The sequence below is a fragment of the Carassius gibelio genome, chromosome B7 (genome assembly GCF_023724105.1).
Source record: "Carassius gibelio isolate Cgi1373 ecotype wild population from Czech Republic chromosome B7, carGib1.2-hapl.c, whole genome shotgun sequence".
NCBI classification, from domain to species: Eukaryota; Metazoa; Chordata; class Actinopteri; order Cypriniformes; family Cyprinidae; genus Carassius; species Carassius gibelio.
Genome location: NC_068402.1, coordinates 7,105,993 through 7,131,775, shown reverse-complemented (window position 1 = coordinate 7,131,775; position 25,783 = coordinate 7,105,993). Strand labels below are relative to the sequence as shown.

At 35.6% G+C, this 25,783-nt stretch overlaps 1 protein-coding gene across 5 annotated transcripts in view; it reads left to right on the top strand.

Annotated features, from left to right (window-relative positions):
* The window catches only part of LOC127961917 (neuron navigator 2), a 175,283-nt gene that overhangs the window by 89,577 nt on the left and 59,923 nt on the right, over positions 1–25,783 (top strand). For all 5 annotated transcript variants that reach the window (XM_052561230.1, XM_052561231.1, XM_052561228.1 and 2 more), the window contains 2 exons: positions 19,674–19,791; positions 21,842–21,894. In XM_052561230.1, coding sequence (XP_052417190.1) covers positions 19,674–19,791; positions 21,842–21,894 — 171 coding nt within the window. The remainder of the gene's footprint in view (positions 1–19,673; positions 19,792–21,841; positions 21,895–25,783) is intronic.

Here is a 25,783-nt window from a genome sequence, read left to right as displayed (position 1 = left end):
TTCCAAATCATAAATGGTAAAATGTGGGGTTTGTTAGTGTTACATCAGATTAAAACATGATGAAATACTATACTTCTGCATAAAGGTTAGGATGCACCAATATAACATTTGTGCACTACCACCAATATTTTAACTAAATTTCATATTATTTCATCTACATTTTGAGATGTGTTAAAGATTAAATTTGACAGGTATGAAATTATTAAATGCACAGTTAAATATCCAATTTATCTGTAATATCGGCTGCTAACTGCTAACCGATAACCGATACACTGTAATGTGCATCTCTAGTAAGCCTTTGCCTTATATGGTGATATGCAGATGCTCATCTAGATAGATCAGCTTTAACTCTGTGTGTATTTTTCTTTGAAAATAGTACTGTGGTTATACCATGGTTTAGTCATGGTACTTTAATGACGTCATGACACGCATTCAAATCATGAGAGTTTCCAAAAAATTGTGTATTTTCATGGTATATTTTACAGTGACACCATGACACTTGTTTTGAAAGGCTATTTATTGAGTGTTTGTTTTAGCAGCCTGCTGCTCTTAAGCTATTGTGTGTTTGTGTGTGTTTGTTCTCAGTCATATCTAAGCAAGCCAGGGTGGCTTGGTTTGTTTTTGAGTTAGTAAGTCTGCTAGGCAACCCAGGAGACATCTCTCTCTCTCTCTCTCTCTCTCCCTGCAAACATTTTCAAATGCCATTTAAGGCTTTGTCAAAGGAAAGGAGAGTGTGTTCTCGTATTTGTGTGTGTGTGTGTGTGTGTATCATCTCTGATAGGAGGGTACAGATTGGACACAAACTGATCCAAAATAACTGAGGGACAAGAGCTTGACCTTTGGATGCATGATGTAACAAATAAAAGCAGACAGGCATGATTTTGAATGAGAATGGTTTGGCCAAATCTGACTTTGGTTGGTATTATTTATCACTGCACGTCATTGCACAATAATTGTGTTGACGATGCACATTTAAATCCGCAGCTCTGGCTCACTAACACAGGCTTTAGCAGAATCAAGTGTTATACTGAGAAACAGTAAATTTAGCCCCGTGTGTGTCGATCAGCTGCGCTGGCAGTCTGTGTTTGGAGATAGTGGATGATGCATGTGTGAGTATATATAGTATGTGTGTGTGTGTGTGTGTGAGATACAGTCAATGTAGTAGCTGCATGTGCACTGTACCTGCATGCTAGAGATCTGGCTTTGCTTTGGCATGTCTGAATGTAAGTTCTGATGAACTTTCTATTCATAAATGGTTCTGGTTTCTAAATAATATGCAGCACAAGTGTTTTCAACACAGATAATAAGGAATGTTTCTTGAGCAGCAAATCAGCATATTAGAATGATATCTGAAGGATCATGTGACAATGAAGTAGTGATGCTGAAAATTCAACTTTGCATCGGAGGACTGAATTGCATTTTAAAATATATTTAAATAGAATCCAATAAAAGAAGCACTAGTGAGCATATACATATTCAAATGTCATGTATATTCAGGAATTGTGTTCCGCTAATGATTCATTTGATCACGGATTAGACTCAAGTCCAGTGTGAGATTCCAGTAAAAGTATAATACTAATTCACTCAATGAACTCACGAGGTTCTTATGTGTATACAGTAGGTTAAACAGATTATACTGAGCGAAAGAATGAAAGAAAGTAAATCTGGACAGAAGGCATATTCAATCCACGAGGAGATCTGATCAAGTCTACAGTGCTCTCTAGTGATTAAAGTATGTACTGCTCCCCCCCTCTCTCTCTCTCTCTCTCTCTCTCTCTCTCTCTTTCTCATGCAAGTAATTTTTCAAAAAGATATGATTAAATGGCTGATTTCACAGTTTTAACAAGATCTTCACAGCATATACAGCCGAAAAAACAAAAAAGAGGTCATGTCTGGTTTGTGGACATTTGGATTCAGGGAATCGTTGTATGTGTCAAATAAACACTGGAAGTGAGAAGTGAATGTGTAAACACATAAAAACACTGCAGATTTTCACCATTTGTAGCCATCTGGTAAAGAGATTAGATCCTTTTATTAAGGATGTAAGAACTCGAAGCACCTACCAAAGCAGGTAATGAAGCACCACTGAATCTCATCACAGTCATAATGACCTGAAGACACTTTATTACTCTTTTTATCTATTATACAGACATTTGTTTTAAATGTATATATACAGTATACATCTAATTCCTGGCATATTCTTTCTTTCTGTCTTTTTTTCCAGTATCACAGATGCACACACTTGCCCTGTGTCTCAAAGCCATGCCATTGTGCTCCTGCTCATTGACTTTAATGCTGTTTGCCCTGGAGGCTCTGGCTTTGCCTCTTTCTCCATATTGATTTGCAGGTGATAGTGGTTTTAATTTGATAATATAGTGGACTGGCTGTCTGCACTGGAAAAGATAAAGGATATTAGCATAAGAATATAACCATACAGCCATGCATGTGCCTGATGGTCACTTGCATCTATTGTATCAGTGATATTCAAAGGTTTTCAATTTTTCAATATTTCACAACCAAAGTAGGACAAATTGACTGTCTTGATGCATTTCAGAGGATGTGTTTTTTTTTTTTTTTTAGCATTCTTTAAAAGATTTTCAGTTTCATCACACCATGTATTAAAGAAACAGTTGACCCAAAAATGAATATAGTTCAGTTCATCCCAAATGCAGATGAGATTGTTTCTAGCAGTATTATGAATGGAGAACTGTTAACATGCAGCTTTTCGCTTCTCAAGACGTTCACTAAGTGGTGTGCATTACTCATGAATTATTGTGATGTTTTTATCAGCTGTTTGGACTCTCATTCTGACGGCACCCATTCACTGCAGAGGATCCATGCAAAATTTCTCCAAATCTGTTCTGATGAAGACACAAACTCACCTATATCTTGAATGGCCTGATCCCTAATTAATTTTGTTCAGCAGAGAAAAAAGCAACTTGCACATACTGCGAAATGTTTTATTTTGTGTTTCATGAAAAAAACAACAACAACATGGGTTTTGCATGAGTTTTAGTAAACTGATGTTTTCGGGTGAACCTGCTCCATTAAGGACATCCATAATGCTGTCCAGTTTGTATAGTATGCTCTCCATTTTAGCTTGCAGAGTTTCTAGTTTCTGTAAAATACTCTCAGCATCCCAATACTGTCAGGAAATGCAGAGAGTCAGCTAAAATGCACAAGTTTTCTTCACAAACTGTCACCATCTGTTTCTACCGCCGTAACACAGCACTGTTCCCTAATGACACGAGCGATACCAAACAGATCTCTGTGTGAGAGTACTTTTAAACACTTTAAAAGCTTGTTTTCATGATGTGTGCACAGCAGGTGTCCTAAATGCATGACAAACGGCCTGCAATATTGTCTGTACGACTGTACACGTGAGAGCTTCCTTTGTGGCCTCCCATCACAAACGTCCTGCTCGATAAAACTCAACAAACACATAATCTCGGTGGATGAAATGAAGTGTCTATTTTTTCTTCTCCTTAAGGAGTCTTGCTATAATTTGCATATGAAATAGATGATGTTGGGCATAACGAACAGGCAGAGACTGAAATAGATGAAAGGGGAAGACGTGCAGTTTAGATGTGCAGATGTTTGCGAATCTTAAAATTTTAATTTTGATGTCGGATTCCTCTGTGGACATTTACAGCTCAAACATGATGTTCGTATAAAGCAGAAATGCATGCACAACAAAAGACCGTTTTTTATTTACATTAAGCATTTTTTTTTCTGGTAACAACTTGACTGTCAAATCACTGCTGTGTTTAATTTGATATTTATTTAACATATTTATTTAATCTACAAGTTTTTGATAATGTGATGTATTTCTGAGTAAAACGGGATATTCTGAGGAATTGATTGAATCATGAAAAGTGGCAGATTTTAGATGCAGCCAGAGTAAGTTTAGATAAAAGTTGCAAAGACAGACCATTTTTAATATTTTCAGTATTTAATTTTTTCATTTATTTAATTTTGTTTTGTTATATATTTGGTTACACTTTATTTTAAGTTGTCATTACACATGTTATGTACTTACTATTATAATAACAATAAATTATGCATAGTTAAATCATGCAAGCAACCCTAAGCCAAACCCGAATCCTAAACCTAATGATATAGGAAGTACTTGTAGTTAATTAATATTGCTCAGTACTTAAATGTATAACTAAACTCTAACAAGGACACTTTAAAATAAAATGTAACCTGGAATTTAATGTAATTGCACTTTTTGAACTGATCATGCAAAAACAAAACGATGTAAACAACAGTAAAGGTCAGCGTGCACTTGTGTACAGGTCGAGGTGAAAGGTCACAGCTGATGAAGCCTGAACTGCTTGACCTTTGTCGGTTGATTTTGCCGGGTGAAAGCAAGAGATGTGATGTTTGCTGGGATATACATTGTTAAACACTAGCTGCTTTGACAGAGGCTCCACTGAAATGATTTAGGTCCTCACTGTGAGCAGCTGGATTCTGGGTAGGATCAGTTTATTTGCATTTAGCGTCAGTAGGACTGATCCAGGCCGGTTTGAATGTAGCTCAGATTGAATGAGCCAATAGAAACAGCCCAAACTGGCTTTTGTATTCAGATCTCCTTTAGTTAATGGGTAAATGATAGATGCTACTGATACTGATACTAATAAAAAAAAAAAAAAACTTTTAGATAAACAACATTAGCAAACTTCTTAATTGCCAGTTGGATTAATGCAATTTTTGTAAATATTTGTTTGTATACACTTCTTAAGCACATATAGTATGTGACCCTGGACCACAAAACCAGTCATAAGGGTCAATTTCTCGAAATATCATCTGAAAGCTGAATTAATAAACTTTGTTGGTTTATTAGGATCGGACAATATTTGGCCGAGATACAACTATTTAAAAATCTTAGGGTGCAAAAATATCAAAATACTGAGAAAATCATCTTTGAAGTTGTCCAAATGAAGTTCTTAGCAATGCATATTACTAATCAAAAATGAAGTTTTGACATATTTACAAAATATCCTCATGGAACATGATCTTAACTTCTAATAATCATATCCTAATGATTTTTGGCATAAAAGAAAAATCGATAATTTTGATAATAATTTTGCATAAAATGCATTTTGGCTATAGCTACAAATATACCCCAGTGACTTAAGACAGGTTTTGTGCTCCAGGATCACATATTATCCTATTATTATGTGGTTCATTATCACTGTTACTGCTGTCTGCGTTGTAGTTCACTGTACATGAATTACAGCAAAGGCAGCTCATTACGATGCAGGAGAAACACTGCAGGAGGATCTTATTCTAGGAGCATGTTAACATCACTTCTCATCATGACTTCTGGATAAAACACTTTCATTAGCCAGTTGGTAACTATGGCAACCACCCACAGATGTTACTGTGATGATTTCTCACAACGCAGCAACAGACTCAATGTGGATTCTTCTTTGAATCAACAAGCACAGCAGAAAATATATAGACTGTAATAAATAGTGTCATAAAATATAAAAATTATGTTGATTTACGTTTGTATATTTACTTTATTTTAATATTTTATGTATGCATATATTTAATAGATTTCTATAATAGATTATATAATATATATATATAAATGTATTTATTTTTATTAATTTATGCATATATATATATATATATATATATATATATATATATATATATATATATATATATATATGTACGTATTTTTTATATATTTATATTTTCATAGAAATGTAGTTTTTAATATATAAATTGCTTTTAATTGTGTGTGCTGGAAAGAAAAAAATAAAAAAAATAAAATATATATATATAGTATATATATATATTATAATATATATATAGTTTACTAGGAAAACGCTAAAATGCGATCTTCCAGAATCATGACATCAGCACAGCAGTTGGACATTCTTTACAAGTGTCTTGAGTTCACACAACAACTCCAGCCCCTCCACCACCGCCTCTATTCTCTCTCGGGATGCCCAGGGTGCCTCTGAATCCCTTGTGATTTTGTGTCAGAGCCCCAGTAAAGCCCATATGTCCCACCCACCCCCTGACAGCCTGGCAGTAGGGACCCATCCACCCCCATCCGCTCTTAAACCCCCCGAAAAGCAGATGATGGGGGTCTCCCAAAACAAAGAGCCTCTCCACAGGGTGAGCCCCTGCATTGTCCGCACATACTTGGATTTATTTTAGCATCCATTGACACAATGAATGGCGAGCCGAACTCTGTGATTCAAAGCTGTTGTTTTTTAATGAGCTTGTTCACTGTTGCCCGACACATGTAGCGACCGTCACATATCACTCGCCTCTACAGAAGCTCAATAAATCTGCTGAAATATTCGGTGTAGTTTTATCTCACTTTGATTGAGTTATAAAGACACAATTAGCTTTTTATGAGCCTGATTCAGTGAGGAAAGTGTTGTATAAATCATTTGAGAGCTGACTCAACTCTTGATGTGCAGTAAAGCTGATCCATAAAAAAGTCCAGTGTTGAAACTAAAATGTTTTGCCCTAAACTAGCATAATTATTCAAGTGTTGTCGTTAAAAAAAAAAAAAAAAAAAAAAAAATTAATTGAAATTCTGCTGAAATTATAATACAATCAAAATATACAATATTATAATAAAATGTGAACATTAGAAAGAAAAACTACTTCTTGGAACTAACTGAAATAAAAAAGTTGAAGTACTTAATCACTCAAACTAAAACTGAAATAATAAATGTAATAAATTAAAGGTTTGTTTAATTAAAACAAAAATGTAAACAAAAACTTTTTGATGATTTTAGACTTTTAGATTATTATTATAGTATGTATTAAAATGTTGAATAATAACTTTTAAGTAGCCTATATAATTAATACTAAAATAACGATTGAGGGTTCTAGATTTATTATTTGTGTTCATCCAAATATATACTATCATATATATTCATACATTTTATTTATTTATTTCTTATTTTGTTTAATATAATGCAAAGTAATTCACTGTTTTGTTAGAATCTTGAAGAAGAAATGTATTTATTTATTTATTTTTTGCTTAACTTTAACCACTTTGTTAAGTAGTAGTATTATAATTAATACTAAAATAACACTGAATGGTTCTGGTTTTAGTGTTTCTGGTTTCTGATTTTATTTTATTCAGTGTACAAAAGTTTGCTGTTTTTTGTTGAACTTTCCCCCTTTAACTTTTTTTTTAACTACATTATATTAAGTTCGGCTTGCTGTTTGGCGAACTTCAGTTTGACTGTAGCTTTGCCAGCACTACTAAAAACTCTTCAAGCTCAAGTAGATCCCTTCTGTCACAATTTCAAAACATCTGCTTGGATAAAGAACCCCTATGTGTGCTGTATATTTTTAAAACATGCTTCATTTTGCAGCCTCCAGGCTACTTTAGTGTGGGAATGAGGGCTGAAATTTGGGCGATCCCCAGAAACTGAAATTTGGCTTGTAATTTGTGGTTTGGCCTGGCTTTTGGCCAGAGCTTGGACACGGGGAACACCTTGCGTCTCGCGCCGCAGCTCCTGCCAGCAGCCTGTAGCACACACTCCAGCACCGCAGCTGTGGAAGAAGAAGAAGAAGAAGAAGAAGAGAAAGAAGCCTCTGACCTCTGTGTTTTCAGAGCCTCGGGGTCTACAGGAGGTTGACAGGGATGTGCTACACAAATGTTGCACAACAGCACACAGACCTGATATTAGACTGTCATTAGAGCAATCAGCCCTTTCAACACTCAATGCATTAATCATCTTGTCAGTTTTAACACATCTTCTGTCCGATATTTCACTGTGTTTGCACACTAGATGCAAGCTTCTGTGCAAAGTGTATACTTAGTAGAATGTCAATACTGGTGTTAATTCATACTTATGCAACGAGTTATATCTACATATTTTGTTGTAGTTGTAGGAGCAATATTAGGTTTCAGTGTCCTGTGATTTGGAATGCACTAATCATAGCCTGGCGTACTATATTGGAGGAAGAGCCTGTGGTTTGGGATTCAGCCTTTACCCACAATATCATTAGAGTGGAGGATTTCTGGGACCTTTACCAGTTCTCAAGAGCACCAAGCTTCTCAGAATACAACTACAGCTTCTTCACCCAATCCAGAAAATACTGTGCTTGTTGCACAAGACTGTGTGTAATTTGTTTGAGAACAGATTTAAATAAATCGCTTTGTTGTTGTTTAGACCAATTACTTATTCATTATTAATCATTTTCATAAAGCTTGATTTCATTAACCGTTCTGGAATGATTGAATTGTGCTGGCGATGCTAATTGGTCACAACAAAATAATACAAGGTGGCAATTATTAGACAACACTTTCTATTGTGTTGACCACTGAAGTCTGATTTGTGTGCAGGGTCTTCTCTTAAGAGCCCATTCTTTGTAATAATTAATTAGTCAACAAGACTAATTTTCCTTTTCCTTTTTTCCTTTTATCGATTTAGTTCGGTTTGCATATACAGCCAAGTTTTATTCAAATTCCGTCTTGATACACATTCTATTATTCAGTTGAAAATGAAATATTGTTACCAGAATATTAATGATTTTCTTTAGCTAGAACAAATGATTTATTGATGACATAATTGCAGCCTTATAGAGCTAAAGATGAGCTGTGTTGCGTAGGTGATACCTGTTGATAATTGAGAGTTGATAGTTTAGTTGTCTGATGAAGAGGCAGAGCGGCGTGCTCCGGGAGGGAGAGGGTGTGGGGGAGGTAAAGAGGGATTCCCCCACGCTCCGCTGATGGAGCACTGCCTGTCCAGCTGCTCTCTCCTCCCCACCCCCTTCAGCGGTTTGCTTTGGCTCATGTGAGCGCTGGCTGGTGTCTCCTCCCCTGAGCGTGTGTTTCGGACCCGAGGCAGCATGGCACTGCATTAGTGGTGAGAGCTCTGTCTGCTTCACTTTCTCTTCCTCTCAATCTCTGGTACCCATCCACTCTTCTCACCCTCTTGATTTCGATCCAGGTTCATTTAACTTCCTTTTCTCCGTTAGCATGAATCTATCATTCTTTCCTCACCTCTTCTGAATCGCTCTTTCTGTGGATGGTTGTGATGGATGCTGCTCTCCTCCATCTGATGGATTGTAAATGGGATCTGTGTGTCTGGACCGCCGGCCGGTGAAGTGAGGAAGATAAAGGGGAGAGGAAGATGAGTGTGATGCTGTGGCGCTGGGATCAAAACAATCTCAGCATGAAACTGGTAAAATACTTTCTTTGGGGTGGGAGGTTGAGTAGCTGTTGGGATGTTGGTGATTTGTTTGTCTTTCAAATTATGTCTTCAAAAAATCCCCATAAACTCTTATATACATGTGTGTGTGTGTGTGTGTGTATGTTTGTGTGTGTATGTGTATATATATATATATATATATATATATATATATATATATATATATATATACACACACACACACACACACAGACACATATATAATTAATGTTTTTTTTTTTTTTGGACAATATAATTTTTTTTTACTTTAAAGTGTGTGATTAATAAATAATAATTGTAAATGATAAAATGTAAAATACTGAAATATAAACAGTATATACATAATAATGTAAATAATAATAATTGTTAATAAAAAAGACATAATGGAAATGTTGTCACATATATGTAATGTTTTTTTTAATATATATGTTATTATAAAAATATTTTATTAAACCATATATATTACAAGTATTTCGTTGTTTACATTAATGGGTTTTTTTTTTTTGCAAATTTTCTGTCACTCAAAAAACTTGATCTAGGTGTTTGTTTTTGTGTAAAATGTCTTAGCTGCTACTGGTCACTTTTTATGTTTAATCAGGTCTTTAGTGCATTTAAACTTTAGGATTCATACTTATTAATATTCTCGTACAAGCTCTGGTTTGTTGTTGCATATGATGTTTTCCATTACCATAAAACCTCTACTACAAGTTTTCACTTATTTCGGATTTAAGAGTCACATGCTATATGTTATACTATACTATATTTGAATGCTGCAGGGTTTTGCTTGTATTTGCTGTGATGCAGTGATATGTTAGACGATCTGACAGATAATAATACAGCAACAGCTCGGCTTATAAAGAAAGCACCCTTTATATTTCCTCTTTCTAAATCCGTGCACACCCTCCGTAGTCGTTTCTGTGGCTTGTGTCACGGTCTTATCCTCTGCACGTCAAAGCCACAAAAGCAGGCCGTCTTATTGCTTGTCTGGAGATGAGGTGATAAGGGGAGCTGTTTAATTATGGATTACACGTGCAGCCCAGCACAAGTGCCAGTGAACTGAATATGTTTAAGGTGGGATGTGTGTGTGATGGAGGCTGGAACGTGTCAGTGTGACCCGATAATATCAGAATATTGCAGAGACACAGAGCGAAGGCGGAAAGCACCTCACATTCGTTCATTCACTTCATCATTGGACCTTTAAATATCCTGGTCTGTGCCTTTATCTGAGGGTGAGATGCACATCTCGCCGACTTTTAATTAGAGACGTCCAATCTAATACAGACTTAATTAAATATATTCCACAGTAGTCCCATTTAAAATCACAGCTTCATTGTTTATTGATTTTTATGACCTTACGAACTGTTATGTGTATTGCAATAAGGGAGATTTGAAAAAGAGCACATGATTTACTATCGAGAGTCATCTGACCTCAACACTGACCTCAAAGTACCTCATATCTATTTTTCTTCCACCTTTCTCTCCCACTCCCTTTAACTGCTCATTTTTCAGCATTCTTCTATTTACATTTACACATTTCCCAGACACTTTTATCCAAAGCTAAGCGTTTTGCCCGCAAGTATTTTCCCTGGGAATCGAACCCATGACCTTGGTGTTGCTAGCGCCAACAGTTCAACATCAATACTACACATATGCTTTTTCAATTAGTGTTACAGGTTTTTGCTGGTGGAGAATGCATAGGAAGGACACTGAACAAAAAACACCATGGTATCCCAGATTCGAACCCACATTATCCATTTGAGCACCACAGACCGTCTGGAGCATATGTGCTATAACCATTAGTCTGACGAAACTGTTCTAACAGAGCTAATACTCCATCAATGCACTAGTACAATGAAAGGTTTATGAATATATTTACTATACTGTAGCACTCTGGGAGGTAATATTACATTTTGTTGTGAGTTGAAGCTATTATTCATATTTCAGCAGAACAAATCACAAATCACTTATTCATACAGCACAGGCTGAGCAGACAGCTGTCTGGTGGTTGAAGGTGAGGAGTAGTTAATAGTGTTTAGTGTCCTGCTGAGAAGACAGCCCCACATCAAGCCGTCTGTTAGAGCTGACTGGATGCGTTTCGCCGCCCCAGCCCTGCAGATGGCAGATCGTGTGTGAATACGTTGAATCTAAAAGTGCACTGTTTATTTTGAGAACCGCAGCTCGAGTGTCGTCAAGTGCCGTGTTCTGGTTGGCGCAGATGGCGCTGAACTTTTTGAGACATCATTGAAGCAAGGTGTCGAGTTCTTCATCTTGAAAGCAGCACTTGTGCGAACGGCGAAGCATTTCCTGCTTTCTGTTTGGTCTGAGTGTGGCTTTTAATCTCGACTGAACCCTCACAGAGGTCGTATTTGCTGGCGCTCGCATCAATCTAATGTTCACGCTTTCATCTCTAAACCACAGACATGGCAGCAGTCAAGAGCTGCTCTTGGAGCTTGTCATGTTCGCACAAGGCCAAAGCCATTTGAAGTGCTTGTGGTGCTCGGCGGACACGGCCAAAGCCACACGCGCAAAACACGTGCTGTTTCTAATTTTAACATAAATAATTTTTAGCTTTCCATATTTTCTTATTATTAATTAAGTATTTAATTATTCATTTTGATAAAACAATATTTTATATGTAAATATGCTATGCTCTTTGTTATACTTTGTCCTATTAATGTCTATAACAGCTTTCCTAACTAAAAAAGTAATAACCAGCAAATAACCTATAAATAGCCAATATGTTAAAGATATTAAAAAAAAAAAATAAAAAAAAAAAATATATATATATATATATATATATATATATATATATATATGTATGATGATAATAATAAAATATTAAATATTATATTTAAATATTTATAATATAATAAAAATATTTTGTAAAGATAGATAGTGTCTTTTATAGATAGATATAATGTATTTTATTATAAGAAAGTGAAAACGCATTTTATTATAAGAAATGGTATTCAAGAAATAGTTTTTAAAGAATTAATTTTAGAATTTAGAATGAACTTTCCTGTTAATTCTTCTGCCAATCTACTGCTAATTTAGCACTACAGTAGATAGATGATGTAGAAATATATAAAATATGAAAATAGGTGCAAATAGGTGTCCACAATTATATATGCAATATTGGCCAAAAAAATCACACTTTTTTTCTTAATACCTGGTCCGTTCCTTACATGCATGCTTTAAAAAGAATCATTCAACAAGAACAATTTGTGTGGGGTTTACACATCACTAGTATAAATGACATCTATAATCTCCTACCAGATATTTCTATCACAAGTCTCTTTAAAAGTGCTATTATTTTAGGTTGGCCTAGCGTAGGTTAGTGTATTTTAAGTAGGTGGAGAGTGCATTAAAGGACTGCTTTTATTTCTGCTGATTCTTTGATTGAGAAAACACTTTTTCTTTTGTGTGGTAACTGTCTAAAATGGTCCATTCTCCTTCAGGAGTTGAGGTTTCCTTTCCCTGATGGGTGAGAGGAAGGCTAATTTAACTAGGCCGAAATCTGATCACAGGCTGAGGGAAAACACTTAAAAGCAGGGCACTTTTAGGTCACGCGGGGAGTATAATTACGGTTTAGGGGTCACGGCAGAGATGCAGGGTGCGGGGCATGAGAAAACGAAGGACAGACCTTTTTTCAGTGTTTACAAAAGCTCTGTGTGTGCAGCAGAATTTGATGAAATGAGTCTGTTTGAGTTGTCATGCGGGTAAAAGGACTGTGCTGCTTTGTCTTGTGTGCTCAGTAGATAATAGTGTGTGTTTCTTTGGATGAGAAGCTTTAATTGTGTGCGGTTTCTTTCTGATCGTTTACGAAAAAAGATCTGTGATTATGGCCGAATCCTAAAGTGTTTTCCTGTATGTTGGATACTCTGCTCTCAGTTTGACCCTCTCTCTCTCTCTCTCTCTCTCTCTCTCTGCGTGTGTGTGTGTGTGTGTGTGTTGGTCTTTTTTGATCACGTGCTGAAAAACTTTGGAGGAAATACTCTAAAACAATTTTCATTCAGAAAATTCCCAGGTAGATTTCACAAATAGTTATAAAAAAAAAAGACAAATAACATTGAATTAAATATGGAATTTTGAAGTAGAGAGAAAAAGATCCCCAATAAAATGAGACAAAAGCAACGCGGTGGATATTCATTTCCCATAGAGCATCTCTCCTGAGCGGTTTTCTGTCAGTCTTGGGTAATATATCTATTCACCCCAGCTACAATGACTGTCCTAGTTCTGGATAATGATTAACATTGGGTTGTTCTTAAGTGGCTACACACAATAAAGAACAGTGTGTGACAATACACTGTTAACACACAGCATCAGATGTAATACAAAGCCTCCAGTGTTGAGGAAGCTACTTTTTATTATTATTAACTAATAACTGTTTTTTTCCTCCTAATTTTAAACTGTTAACAGGTTTACTAATAATCTTTCCAATCTACAGTATGTGTAAAAGTGAACCATTGATGCTCTCGCTCCTGTAATTTGACTCCAGATAGTTTTCGTTTTACTCCAACCTGGCATTTACCTGGCATTGTGCTAGGCTTTCTTTAGAAAAAGCATTAACCAAATCAAACATTTTTTCTGAGATTTGGTTGATTAGACATGGATGACCCTTTTTAGACAAATTTAGACAAACTGTATTTAAACATTATGTATTTTGTGTTACATATCAATTACTTGACACATGTTCCTTGGTAACAGATCTGAAAATATTGACCTCCAAAACATGATTTGATTTCATAATGTTCATAAAACATGCAGATGGTTGCTCTGAGCACAACAACTTTAATATTTGGTATATGTCCACCTTTGGCAGCAATTACTGCACATCCCTCGGACATAGAAGTTCATATATTTCCTGCAAACTTCAACATTCATGTTATCCCATGGCTACTGCACCTTCTGACACAGTGTATATGTCATTTTATGGATGGATTGAAGCATATATCTAGGATATACAGATAGTCAGTTTTGATGAAATACCAGGTCCAGCAAATGGACCCCCTTGACTGCGAGATAATGAACATTAAGGTCAAGTTGGAGTGACCCGGAAAGCTCAGCTGAAGGAAAGAATACATTTGCTTTTGAAATTGAATTTGTAGGACGGTTAAGACCAGAGGAGCATAAATAAATGAAGCATCTGTGCTGTGTGCATTATTAGATTAGATCTCTAATCTAGACACTCCAGAGCAGAATTACTCACTTTACACCACTGCTGCACCAGATCAGGACCAGACACACACCACACAACACAGATGGCAGGAGAGAACACCTTGCTAAACTTCAGATTCATACAAAACCATACTCAGGACTGTTCAACATACGAGTAAACTGGCCAGGTCTTGAGGTTCTGCCGTGATCTAGTGCAGTAGGCTCAGTCTTTGAAACTGGCAGAACTTGTTTGGTTTAGAGCGGGATGGAGAGGTGCAGAGGGGGTCTGTGGAGCATCCGTCACCCTTCTCACCACCATGACACACATTCTTGGTTGTTGTCAGCACCTCTCGAGTAGCTGTCAGACCTCCCACATACTCTGCTCCTCTCTGTACGTGTGCGTGTGTGTTTGCTTAAGTATGTGTACATTTACATTCTGTGTGTTTGTGTGAAAAAAAAGGCAAAAAAACAGCTCAACAGTAAACCTTTAGAAATGTGTTTATAGTGAATGAGGAAAAGAGGCATTCATCTGGTTACATAAAAGTTTGCTGTTGTTATTTGGGTTAGTCATGAGATCTACAGACTGAAGACATCATTGCTCAGATGAAAAGAAATGGGAAAGATTTGTTAGACACTAAAGAAAGAAAGAAAGAAAGAAAAGTCAGTTGCAATCATGAGTAGAACAGATCCTCAGTTAATCTACAGGATTCCTATTGGAAATGTAACATATTACTATTATATTATACAAATGATTACAATGAAAATGTTGAACCAATCATAAATGATAAATAAATAGACAAATAAAGAATAAACAATGAATATGGTTCTACTAAATAATATTAAATGCAATTATATATTATTTATATATTGTATATTATTTAATTATATTTACTCGCTTAATTATGTTTAGTTGAGTATTTTATTGAGAATAACAGTTTACTCTGTAGAATCATATTTAAAATATTGACAATTATTTTAAATGATTATTTGCAAATTATAATGCAGATTAAATTTAATATTAAAGTACTATTTCAACAGTAATTCTGTAATTAAAAAAAATATATTATACAGTAACTATTTAAATACTGTATAATTCCAGTATATTACAATAACTTAATTATAATTAATTATAATCCCAATATTAATTCTCTAATATTAATACATTTTTATTTGAATTATTTAGTGATTATTCAACGCTTTAAATTCAACGCTTTAGTGTTTTTTTTATTTTTTATTATTATTATTATTATTTTTTTTTTTTTTTTATTAGGTGAAGCAGTCATAATCTGATATGTCTGGCTCTCTGCGTTTGACACTAAGCGTGACACATAGAGAGAGGGGTATCTGAAGCAAAGGTTCTCAGCGATGCTCCAGAATGCATTTGGCTGCTAAAATTATCCCCCACACTGCTGACTTGTTTACAGGCGTGAATGTGGCTCAGGGCTTCAGTGTTTATGAGCTCTCTTCACCTGTAAGAACAGAATGGCTCTGAACGTGAGGATGTACATCCCAGAGAGACGCCGCAGCAGGTTGTCCTGCGATCACTATAAATCGGTAAGACCTCTCGGCTGTGGAGAGAAGGCTATTCCTGCTGATATCTGTAGGCAAGCAGCGGGACGGTATATTTAGACTCATGCAGCAGGTATATAGATATGGTCCAGACTTACTGCGCTATTTACCGCAAGCGGAGCTGAAGCTCTTTTGACATGTTTGTGTGTTGACTGAGGTTTTGATTCTGAGGTTTAGATTAGAAACTGAGGTTTAGATTTCGACTATAGAGATTGCTCTCTCACAAAGGTCAGCTATATGTAAAAAGCAATGAATGGCAAAATGGTTTATTGACTTATGTATGACTGCTCAAATTTCAATAATGTTCTGTATCATTTCAGTGGCATAATATTTGTATATTCCTACTTCTTCTATTCCTGGTCTCACAGATTAATGTTATTCCAAAGAAGAACAAATGATTGTGTTTAAAATCTTCAAGTAAATCCTCAAGTTAAACTACAATGAAAAAACAAACCAATGCATTGTATTTTACAGATGAAAGTAATTTTAGATGTCAGAGGTAGGAATCACTCTATCGAGTGCATTTTTAATATAGACAGATGCAGTGACTACTTCTTGAATTGTTTATAACTGAGTTAATTTATTAATGAACTTAAAATATCTATCTATCTATCTATCTATCTATCTATCTATCTATCTATCTATCTATCTATCTATCTATCTATCTATCAGCATTTACTGGGAAAAATACTATGGAAGTTAATGGAGACCAGAAACTCTTTGAAATTTTTTTTTAAAAACAATTTCATAGTCAAGCAGACAAAAAAGTGTATGTGTGTACAGTATATATATATATATATATATATATATATATATATATATATATATATATATATATATATATATACATACATACATACATACAGTATGTATATATGTGTATTGTATATATGTATACAGTATGTATATTGTGTGTGTGCATGTGTGTGTGTGTATATATATATATCTGTAAAGATAAAGAAATATCTCTTAAATGTTGTTCTTGCTGCAAAATTTTCAGTTTCTTAAAAAAATAAAACAGTTAGTCCAGAATATAAATTATTGCAAACCAGCCCGAATAAGCATGGAAATGCATGTTTGTCTAAGTTGTTAGCAGGGCAGTTATCTGACCTGACATTCACCTCAGTAATTCATCTTTTGTAATTACCTCAAAGTACCGCATCATTTAAAACCTCTCTCGTCAAACTGAATGGATGTTGTGTAGCTTCTGCCTGTGGGAACAATTGAGTCTGTGACTAACACGAACAGCCCTGTCATTAGTGTTTGACATGAGAGCCTTTGAACAGTGTTCTACCTCCACGCTTGAGCTTTAAGATGAGTCCAAGTGACAGCTGTTGCTAAATTGTTGAACGTTACCACACTCAGGAAACTCCGTTTGATATTCTCCGTCTTACTCACACAAGGTAGCTAAACACACTCATCAGCAAATGCGTGCTAGAGCCACCTGTTCAGTTCTCCAGAGTCGTTCATGACAAACCAGCCCTAAAGGCATGTCTGAACTCCGAGAACAGCTCATGCTCGGGTCAAGAGCGGACTGTACAGAGCCACAAGCTCAGAAATACTAGATGCTGGTTTGACATCCACACAACAAAGCAGGATTTGTATGGGGCTGGATTTCTTAGTGCTGCTTTTGTGTGTGAGAGAGATGAGGGATTGTCACAATATTCTTTCAGCATTGGGACTGAAGCATCATGCCTCGGTGACTCAGAATATAAAGGTCAGTATATTTCAATGCATAACTCATAAGTGCTGAATCAGATGGCATTTATTTAATTTTTTTTGCTTTAAAGGAAAATGTCCCAATGGACACTGCTTTCATACAGATACATACACTACATTAACTTTAAAAAGTCCGTTTTAGACATTTATTTATTTTCTTTACACATAAATAAATACTTTTTTTCGACAAGTACAATACTGTTCAAAAGTATTTTTAATGCTTTTTTGAAAGAAAAATGTTATGCTCACCAAGGCTGCATTTATTTGATAAAAAATGCAGTAAAAACTGCTTTATTGTGAACGATATTGCACTTTAAAATAACTGTTTCCTATTTAAATATATTTTTTAATATAATTAATGCAGCGCTGAATGTTCAGTATCAATACTCCAGTCTTCAGTGTCACATCATCCTTCAGAAATCATTCTGCTGCTCAAGAAACATTTCTCATTATTATCAATGTTGAAAAGATGCGCTGCTTAATTATTTTTGTGAAAACTTTTTAGAGATTGTTTAATGATAAGAAACTTCAAAATATTTACTTAACACTATTTAAATGTATGTACTGTCACTTTTGATGTCATTTTCAATGCATAGTATTGACACATATATAGAAAATCACGATAAATATTTAAAATATTTATCTGTTTAATAGTTACTTTGTTGAACAAATACTTTTTAGCATACTTTTTTTAAACACTGTTTTAGTGTTATTCTACATGTTCAAATTTTATCAGTGAGTTCAGCATTAAAAAAAAAAAAAAACATTGTTACAGTATTGTTACAAATGTTGATATGGTTGTATAAACTGAATGCAATGCATAGATACTCAATTTGTATCTTGACCAACATTTTTTTATGACATTATTAGTTTTTCAGCTAGTCTGTTCAGTCTGACAGACAAGTGTCATCTGTAATTTTCTCTGCGTTACTTCGATCTTTTGTTGCTTGAAGGCATGTTTACCTTCACTGTACTGCCTTCACCTCACCTTTAATTACGTCTGACTCATTTAACCCACAAACCTTCAAAGCATGAGCTGGATTTGTACATTTCTCCACTGCCTTTGGTCATTGCTCTCCATAATTATATGGGCTTTGTGTGCTGTTTTAAGTGGAGATGACTCCAGCGAGAGCGATCGAGGGGTAGCGTGTGTTTATTTTGATGGCACAGGGACTCGGGGTGCACCTGTTTTTCCCATTGAGAAAACTGATTCCTCACATGAGTAACACTGCAGTAATGCACACAGGCTTTATTTACCCATCAAACACACAAAACAAGCTCTTCAAGTCCTGTTGTTGGGAATGTGTTTGACTACTGCCTGGCCATTGTGCATAAAGCCTGCAAAACATCAAAGAAAATTCACTTTGATTATGCAATGTAATAGCCTATATTGGCTTTTATATTATTCCAGATTGTGATTTTAAAGGGAAAATACCATGGTATTGGGAAAATACCATGGTATTTAAATGTAAGTTCAAAGAATATCATGGTATGTAAGAAACATTACAAAATAATAATAGCTACTACGTGTATAAAATAGCCATGGTCATATTTTTGTTAATAAATGCTTTATGGAATATAGCTTTTTATGTAAGCTTTATTTTCCAAAATAAGGTGACGGTTTTGGCAGCTCCGTTGTTTTTTTAATACTTGTTGCACTGCTTGTTTCCCACTTTTCTTCACTTGTAAGGGGACCCGGGAATGTTTTTGGACAGACCCGCTCCAAACAGCAAAACAACACATGACTCCTTTCAAACCCATTCAGAGGTTTAATTTAAGCTCCCTCGGGGTCTCCCTCCTCCTGCCCCAGCGAAGGGGCTTTTCTGTGATGTCAGACGGGAGAATTTGAGCATTATCGGTGCTGAATAACTTGAATGAGGCACAATGGAGCGGATTTGAATAGAGCGCGGAGAGACGCGGCGCTCAGTCCTCGCGCAGTCGCGCTCGCATGAATGTCGTGAATCTTCGTTGTGAGAAACTTTTTGTTATTGTTGTTGTTGATGGATTGATTTCTAAACGAACTTTCTCTTTTCGTGGTGACAGATCTACACGGACTGGGCGAATCACTACTTGGCCAGATCGGGACACAAGCGGCTGATTAAAGACCTGCAGCAGGATGTGAGCGACGGCGTGCTGCTGGCTGAGATCATCCAGGTCATCGGTGAGCGATTCACTCTCTCCAAAACAGACATAACGAGTCGATTCAATCATTACTTTGAAAGGTGTACATACATGGGTCGTGCCATTTTGGTGTCTACATCAAATTAAAGTGTACAAAAGCGATTGTATATACAAATAATTTCAATAAAATTTCAAAATATAGTTGAGATAATGTCATTCAGCATAGGTTAACACGTGTAAAAATGAAACAACATGTTTATTCTGACGCGTACTTATTAAAATATATTAAAGAAAATAAATGATTACACCACATTGCATTTTAAATGATTTTTAATAAATAAATGTCCTAAATATGCCTGACAAGATTTTATTTTGTTGTACAAACTTTGTTATACAGATTTATTAGTGGGTGTCTTCTGTAAATCATGGAAAAATGTATGATAGTCATATTTTTCCCCTTAAAATTAGAATTAAAATTTAACAGGAGTCACATTCTTACAGTCACAAAATATTATAAATACATAATTTGTGATGTGTTATATGAATATATATTTAGATTTAAACAGTCCTCTTGAGTTTAAAGCATGCATTTATTACATTTGACAAAAAAAAAGACATTATAAATACATATTTTGCCTAATTTATTTATTCATCCATTCAATTAATTCAGTCGTTTTGTGATTAATTTATGGATTAGTCTAAAATGAGTTAAATATGTGATAGATAATATAATATTTGCATTACTAGATAATCTATTTATATGTTAGCAGTCCTCTTTAATTAAAAACCTGCTTTTTTTAACTAAGATGTAATTTATTATACTAGAAATACATTTATAATATAACTTTACAGCTTTTCACAACTACTTATGCTATTGTAAATAATGATACATTGTTTCGTTCATTCATTTATTCATTGTAATTGCCATTTTGTATGCTATTTCTATTCTATTTTGTACAACCTAATAAGAAAATTGATCCCTGTCAGCAGCTCTTCCCATGGACATGTAAAGTTTTGCATTACTTCTGTCCTCCTAAGATGTGGATTTGGTTACTTAAGAGCAGAAAGCACTGAACAGTGTTCTGGGGTGAAGCGGTGTTAAATGACCCATCACTGTTGTCATCCCACTTTGTCCTCTTGTGTTTTCTACATCTCAAGAGAATCAAACACTGGCCAGCTGAAGCTGAAATCTGACCTGCCCTGTCTGACAGACACAAATGCTGCATGCAACCAATGACATACTTCACATATATTTTTGTTAATGAGAGCTGATGGCTTTTGCCCTAAAGTTTTGAAATAAGAAAATGCTTGAAATGGTGACAATAAGGACATTTAAAGCTCACACCAACTTACAGTGGCCCCAAAAAGTAGACTTTGACCTTTGTATTGATAAAATAATGATTAAGTAGCAAATGATGTGGTCAATTACTAATTACTATTATACTAAATTACTAAATACTAATAATATCTCAAATGTATATGACATTTGAAGCGCCATCTCAATGAGGTGCCTGTTACCATTTTTATTTTATTCTTATTGCGGAAACAGGCTTCCATATGAAATATCATTGTAAAACAATATTTAAATCACATGTTATTTATAAGACCAGGCCACCCAGTTGGTCCTCCGGTAGTCCGAGAGCTCCTCAGCCGTCTCAGATGAATCTGTCCTCCATGCTTACTCACCTGACGTCTTACACATTCCTGACACATTTTTCCCACCGCGCAGGAGGTGAATTGATTCCTGCAGGCATGTAGCTGTCATTGTAGCCATGCGTGCAGTTGTCAGCTGTGAGTGAACGGGCCTGTTTCAGCTGCCGTGGGGTGGGGGCTGGGGACGGGCCCGCCGGGATGCAGGGTGGAGAGCAGTCACCCTCAGGAAAGCCCCAAAGCAGTCGCATCCCAGCAGGCCCTGCCACACAGTTGCTCAAACTGGATCTAGTTTCCACATTAGGGGTCAAAAATCCACCCGGCACAGACATAGAAAGGACATACTGCACTTGAGGCTTACAATTAAAGAAATCTGTCCCTTATTTTCTTTTTTTAGCAATTAATTGGTCTGTATTTCTCTCTCTTTTTGGAAACCACAGCTAATGAGAAGATTGAGGACATTAATGGATGCCCCAAGAGTCGTTCTCAGATGGTAAGACCTTGTGTTTTATTGCCTTCTGGTTGTGTTTTTTACTGCCAGTGTGATTTTATAATGACTTTAATGCAGTTTTGTGTATTAAGAGATATTGTTAGATCTGCCCAGGGAAACATTAGGCACTAATATGTACTTTTTTTAAGTTCTTGTATGTACCTTTAAGATATTAATATGTAGCAGTTAGGAATAAATAAGGTATAAAGATGAACCTTTTAGATTTTTTACTTTAGGATACCACCCCAGTGACAGTGTGTAATACAGTAGATTCTCGCTGATGTTGCCAGCAGGCTTATGGATATGCACTTTAATACTGTTATTTTTGCTCCTCGTGCGGTCTCTCTTTATAAACATCTGGTTTAAGGGGGGGTAGTTTGGCTGAAACTTGAAAAACCTCTCAAACCCATCAGTAGATGTGTAGGTTTGGAGGAAGCACAAGCCAGATTACAGACATAAAGAGCTATTTTAGCCAAGCCAAAGCTAAGCAAAACAAACCCTAGGAGTCTAAGTATCGCTGACGGTCATATCACACGTGAACCAGGGGCAGCAGTTGGTTTTGACTTGTCTCGATTACAAAGGCGTTGTCAAGCCTGATTGAACGAAATAAAGGAATCATTTTCAAAGGGCTTGAGGTCTATATGTGCGTTTTTTTGTTATTGGAGCTTCTGATTGTAATGGTGGTCTGTTGAGGCATTGACAGTGATGAAACCCAACTGAAACCAGAGTATGTTGGGTTTGGAGGCTGGTGTGTTGCATTCTTTGGCCAACTAGCTTTAGTAAAAAGAAAATGCTGCTGTAGTTGATAAGAATAGGAATCCTGAGGAATTTGAAGATTCTGTTTGATTCCATTTAATGATTCACATTCCTTGACAGTTCAATTTTGTATTATTCTAGTACTTTTTAGAAAGAAATGTTTGGAAAAATAAACATTGTTAATTTTATGAGTTTATGAACACATATCTGTTTTTATAAATGGAAATTATTTGGGATAACAAAGCTAAATTTCAGAAATCATTTTTATATGCTGATTTGATTCTCAAAAATTATCTTTGCATTATCAAATTTAATATTTTTTTAACCCATGATAGAATTTATTTATTTATTTAGTATAAATTGTATTAAAAGTAATCATTTATATCCCAAACAAGCGAACAAATATACATAATATTTTTATAAAAGGAGTGTTAACAGATTTTGTAATGAGTTTTTTCATGCTTTTTATATGTGGCATCCCATAACTATATATTAAATAACAGTACTAAAAAAACAAAAATATTGTAACATATTGAATACATTTATTAATTTATATTTTATAAAAAATAATGCCACTGATGACAACGGCATAATGTCTTTAATCACATAATAAAGTTGTGACTTGTAGTTCAATAAGTGTATCAGATCAATTCAGTAAGCACTCTGATTCAACTGTTTTGTTTCACAATATAAATTCATAAGAGTCATTCATTCAGGAATTGGGCTTCATTGGTCTCACTGCAAGTTTTGGATTCACTGAAATGAGCTGACTCACAAGAGTCATTCATTTAGCACTTAGACTCTGTGAATGGAACTGAATAGCCAGAATATAAAAGAGTGCATTAATAAAACCAAATATTGTGGAGATCATTAAATCCTGATGCTTAAAAAAAAAAAGTGTAACCTTTCAGATGAAGGACCTGTTCTCGTTTCCCAGCCCAACCTTTGCTTGGAGCAGCTTCACAAAGAAAGTTTTGCTGCTCTTCTCAGATGTGAGAGGTGCAGTAAATTAGGGGATGGGGGTAAGTTGAGTGGCAGGGGTCTGATTGTCCAACCGCAGGAGCTGATCTCTTTTACCCCTCTCTCTCATCCCTATCTCTCCCTGACTTCCTCTTTCTCTGGCTCCATCAATTAGCTCGTCCCCTTAGCAGAAAATTGCACCGTAATTTACTACTTTTAGACACACTGTCTTTGTGTTCCCATGTTCTTTCTCTTTTTATTTTCTTTGCAGACAGCTTTCTCTCGTTCTGTAGCTGCGTGAATGCTCGGGTCTTTTGAATTCGTTCTTCTTCTAAAACTCAGCCGGTGGTGACTGTACGACTTTGTGCATAAATCCATGTGTAATTGTACATCACAGCAGGCGTTCTGTATTTATGCTGTCTTCCTGTGTGTGAGTCACTCTAAAGCTGTTTAAATTCCAGCGTGTGTATTTGTTTGTGTGCGTGTGTGTCTTTAGCTACGAAGCAAAGCACTGCTGAAAGCAGGTGCAAGCAAAGCCATTATGCAAATATCACCATTGTGTGTTTTTATCAAGTGCGGGAATTGCACATCGCTCTGTGAATGGCTCTCTAGCAACAGCTTATGCTGGACATACACACGCTTGTGTTGATTAGCATAAAGATCCATTGGGCAGAGTAATATCACAGCAAGCGCTAATTGATGACAGGATACTTAACCTCACCATTCAGATGGTTAAATATGTAAACACATTAAGATAATGAATGGAGGGGTTTTGACTCGTATTGTAAAACCGAGGAGTAGAATTTGAATACGTTTGTCACTATAACTTTGGAGGACCATAATATTGATGCAGCTAAGCATAGGCTAACATTTATGGGACAGTTTTGATTTGATTGGGAGTAAAATGCAGTACACAGCCTATTTGCATCATATTTTCAGAAGAAACATGGAATTAAATGATCAAAATAAAAATAAAGAATTATCATTACATAAGAGGCTTGATAAAGCTGAGCAGAAAAGAAAGTGGTTGAGCAGTTCATTACAGTTTGATTAAAAACTTTGACTAAAATTAATATACACTTGAGTCATGCAGGAAGATATATATGTTTTAATTATTGTTTTTGAAAGAGGTCTCTTATTCTCACCCAGGCTGCATTTATTTCCTAAAAATATGCCCATTTTTTCTATATTAAAATATTCTGAAATGTAATTTATAGTGTTTTCAAAGCAGAATTTTCAGCATCATAACTCCAGTCTTCAGGATTCTAATTTAGTGTTTAAAAAAACATATCTTGAAACCGTTGTGCTGCTTTTTTGGTACTTTTTTTCAGTATTATTTAAAAAATAGTGCTATTATTAATTTAACTTTTTTTTTTTTTTTTTGTCAAACCAATATATTTTTGGAGTTTTAACAAAATATAGACAAAAAAAACCTATCAGTATCAACTGCTTAAACCTTTCCTAAATAAATGTGGAGTGTTACTCTATTGAAACCATATATGTGTTACCTCTGGATATTGTGTGTTCATGTGATAGTTATTTCAGCAGTCTGGGCCAGCGTCAGATTCTCTCATTCACCTTTGGGACTGTTTTTACACCTGCTCGTTCCGTCTGATCCCTCTCAGATCATCTCCTCCTCCCCTTTAACCCAGCAGCAGTGCAGACAAAGCAAAGCACAAGATTGCAGCATTTATGTCATTGGCTGTTGACACAGGGCTGCTAAAGCACACAGGAAATCTCAGTGTCGTAACACAAACACGCTTGCTTCAGCTGAGTCATTCTCTGGTCACATGTCTGTGGGACGTTAGCCAAGGAGTTAACATCACTTAGAGCAGCTTTAAGTCATTTGCTCTATCACAAAAGATCATAAATCGAATCATTGCAGAGATCATATTGACAGGATGTTTACCTGTCTTGTTTTTCACCTATAGTTAGTTAATATTTTCTTTTCGTGGTTTTCCAGAAAGCCAATAGTTACGTTCCTGAATACTCTTGTCTTTTGTTTTGTTAGTTTAGGGGAATGATTGGCATGTTAATCTGATTTGGTTGGCTGTCAATCATCATGGGAGGGTTTTTGTGTGATGTGTGCTCAGGATAGGGAAGGAATCAAAACCTGGTCCACGTTCTTCTGTAGAGGCATCCGTCAGTGCCTGTGTTTTCCTCCTCTTCTTTAAAC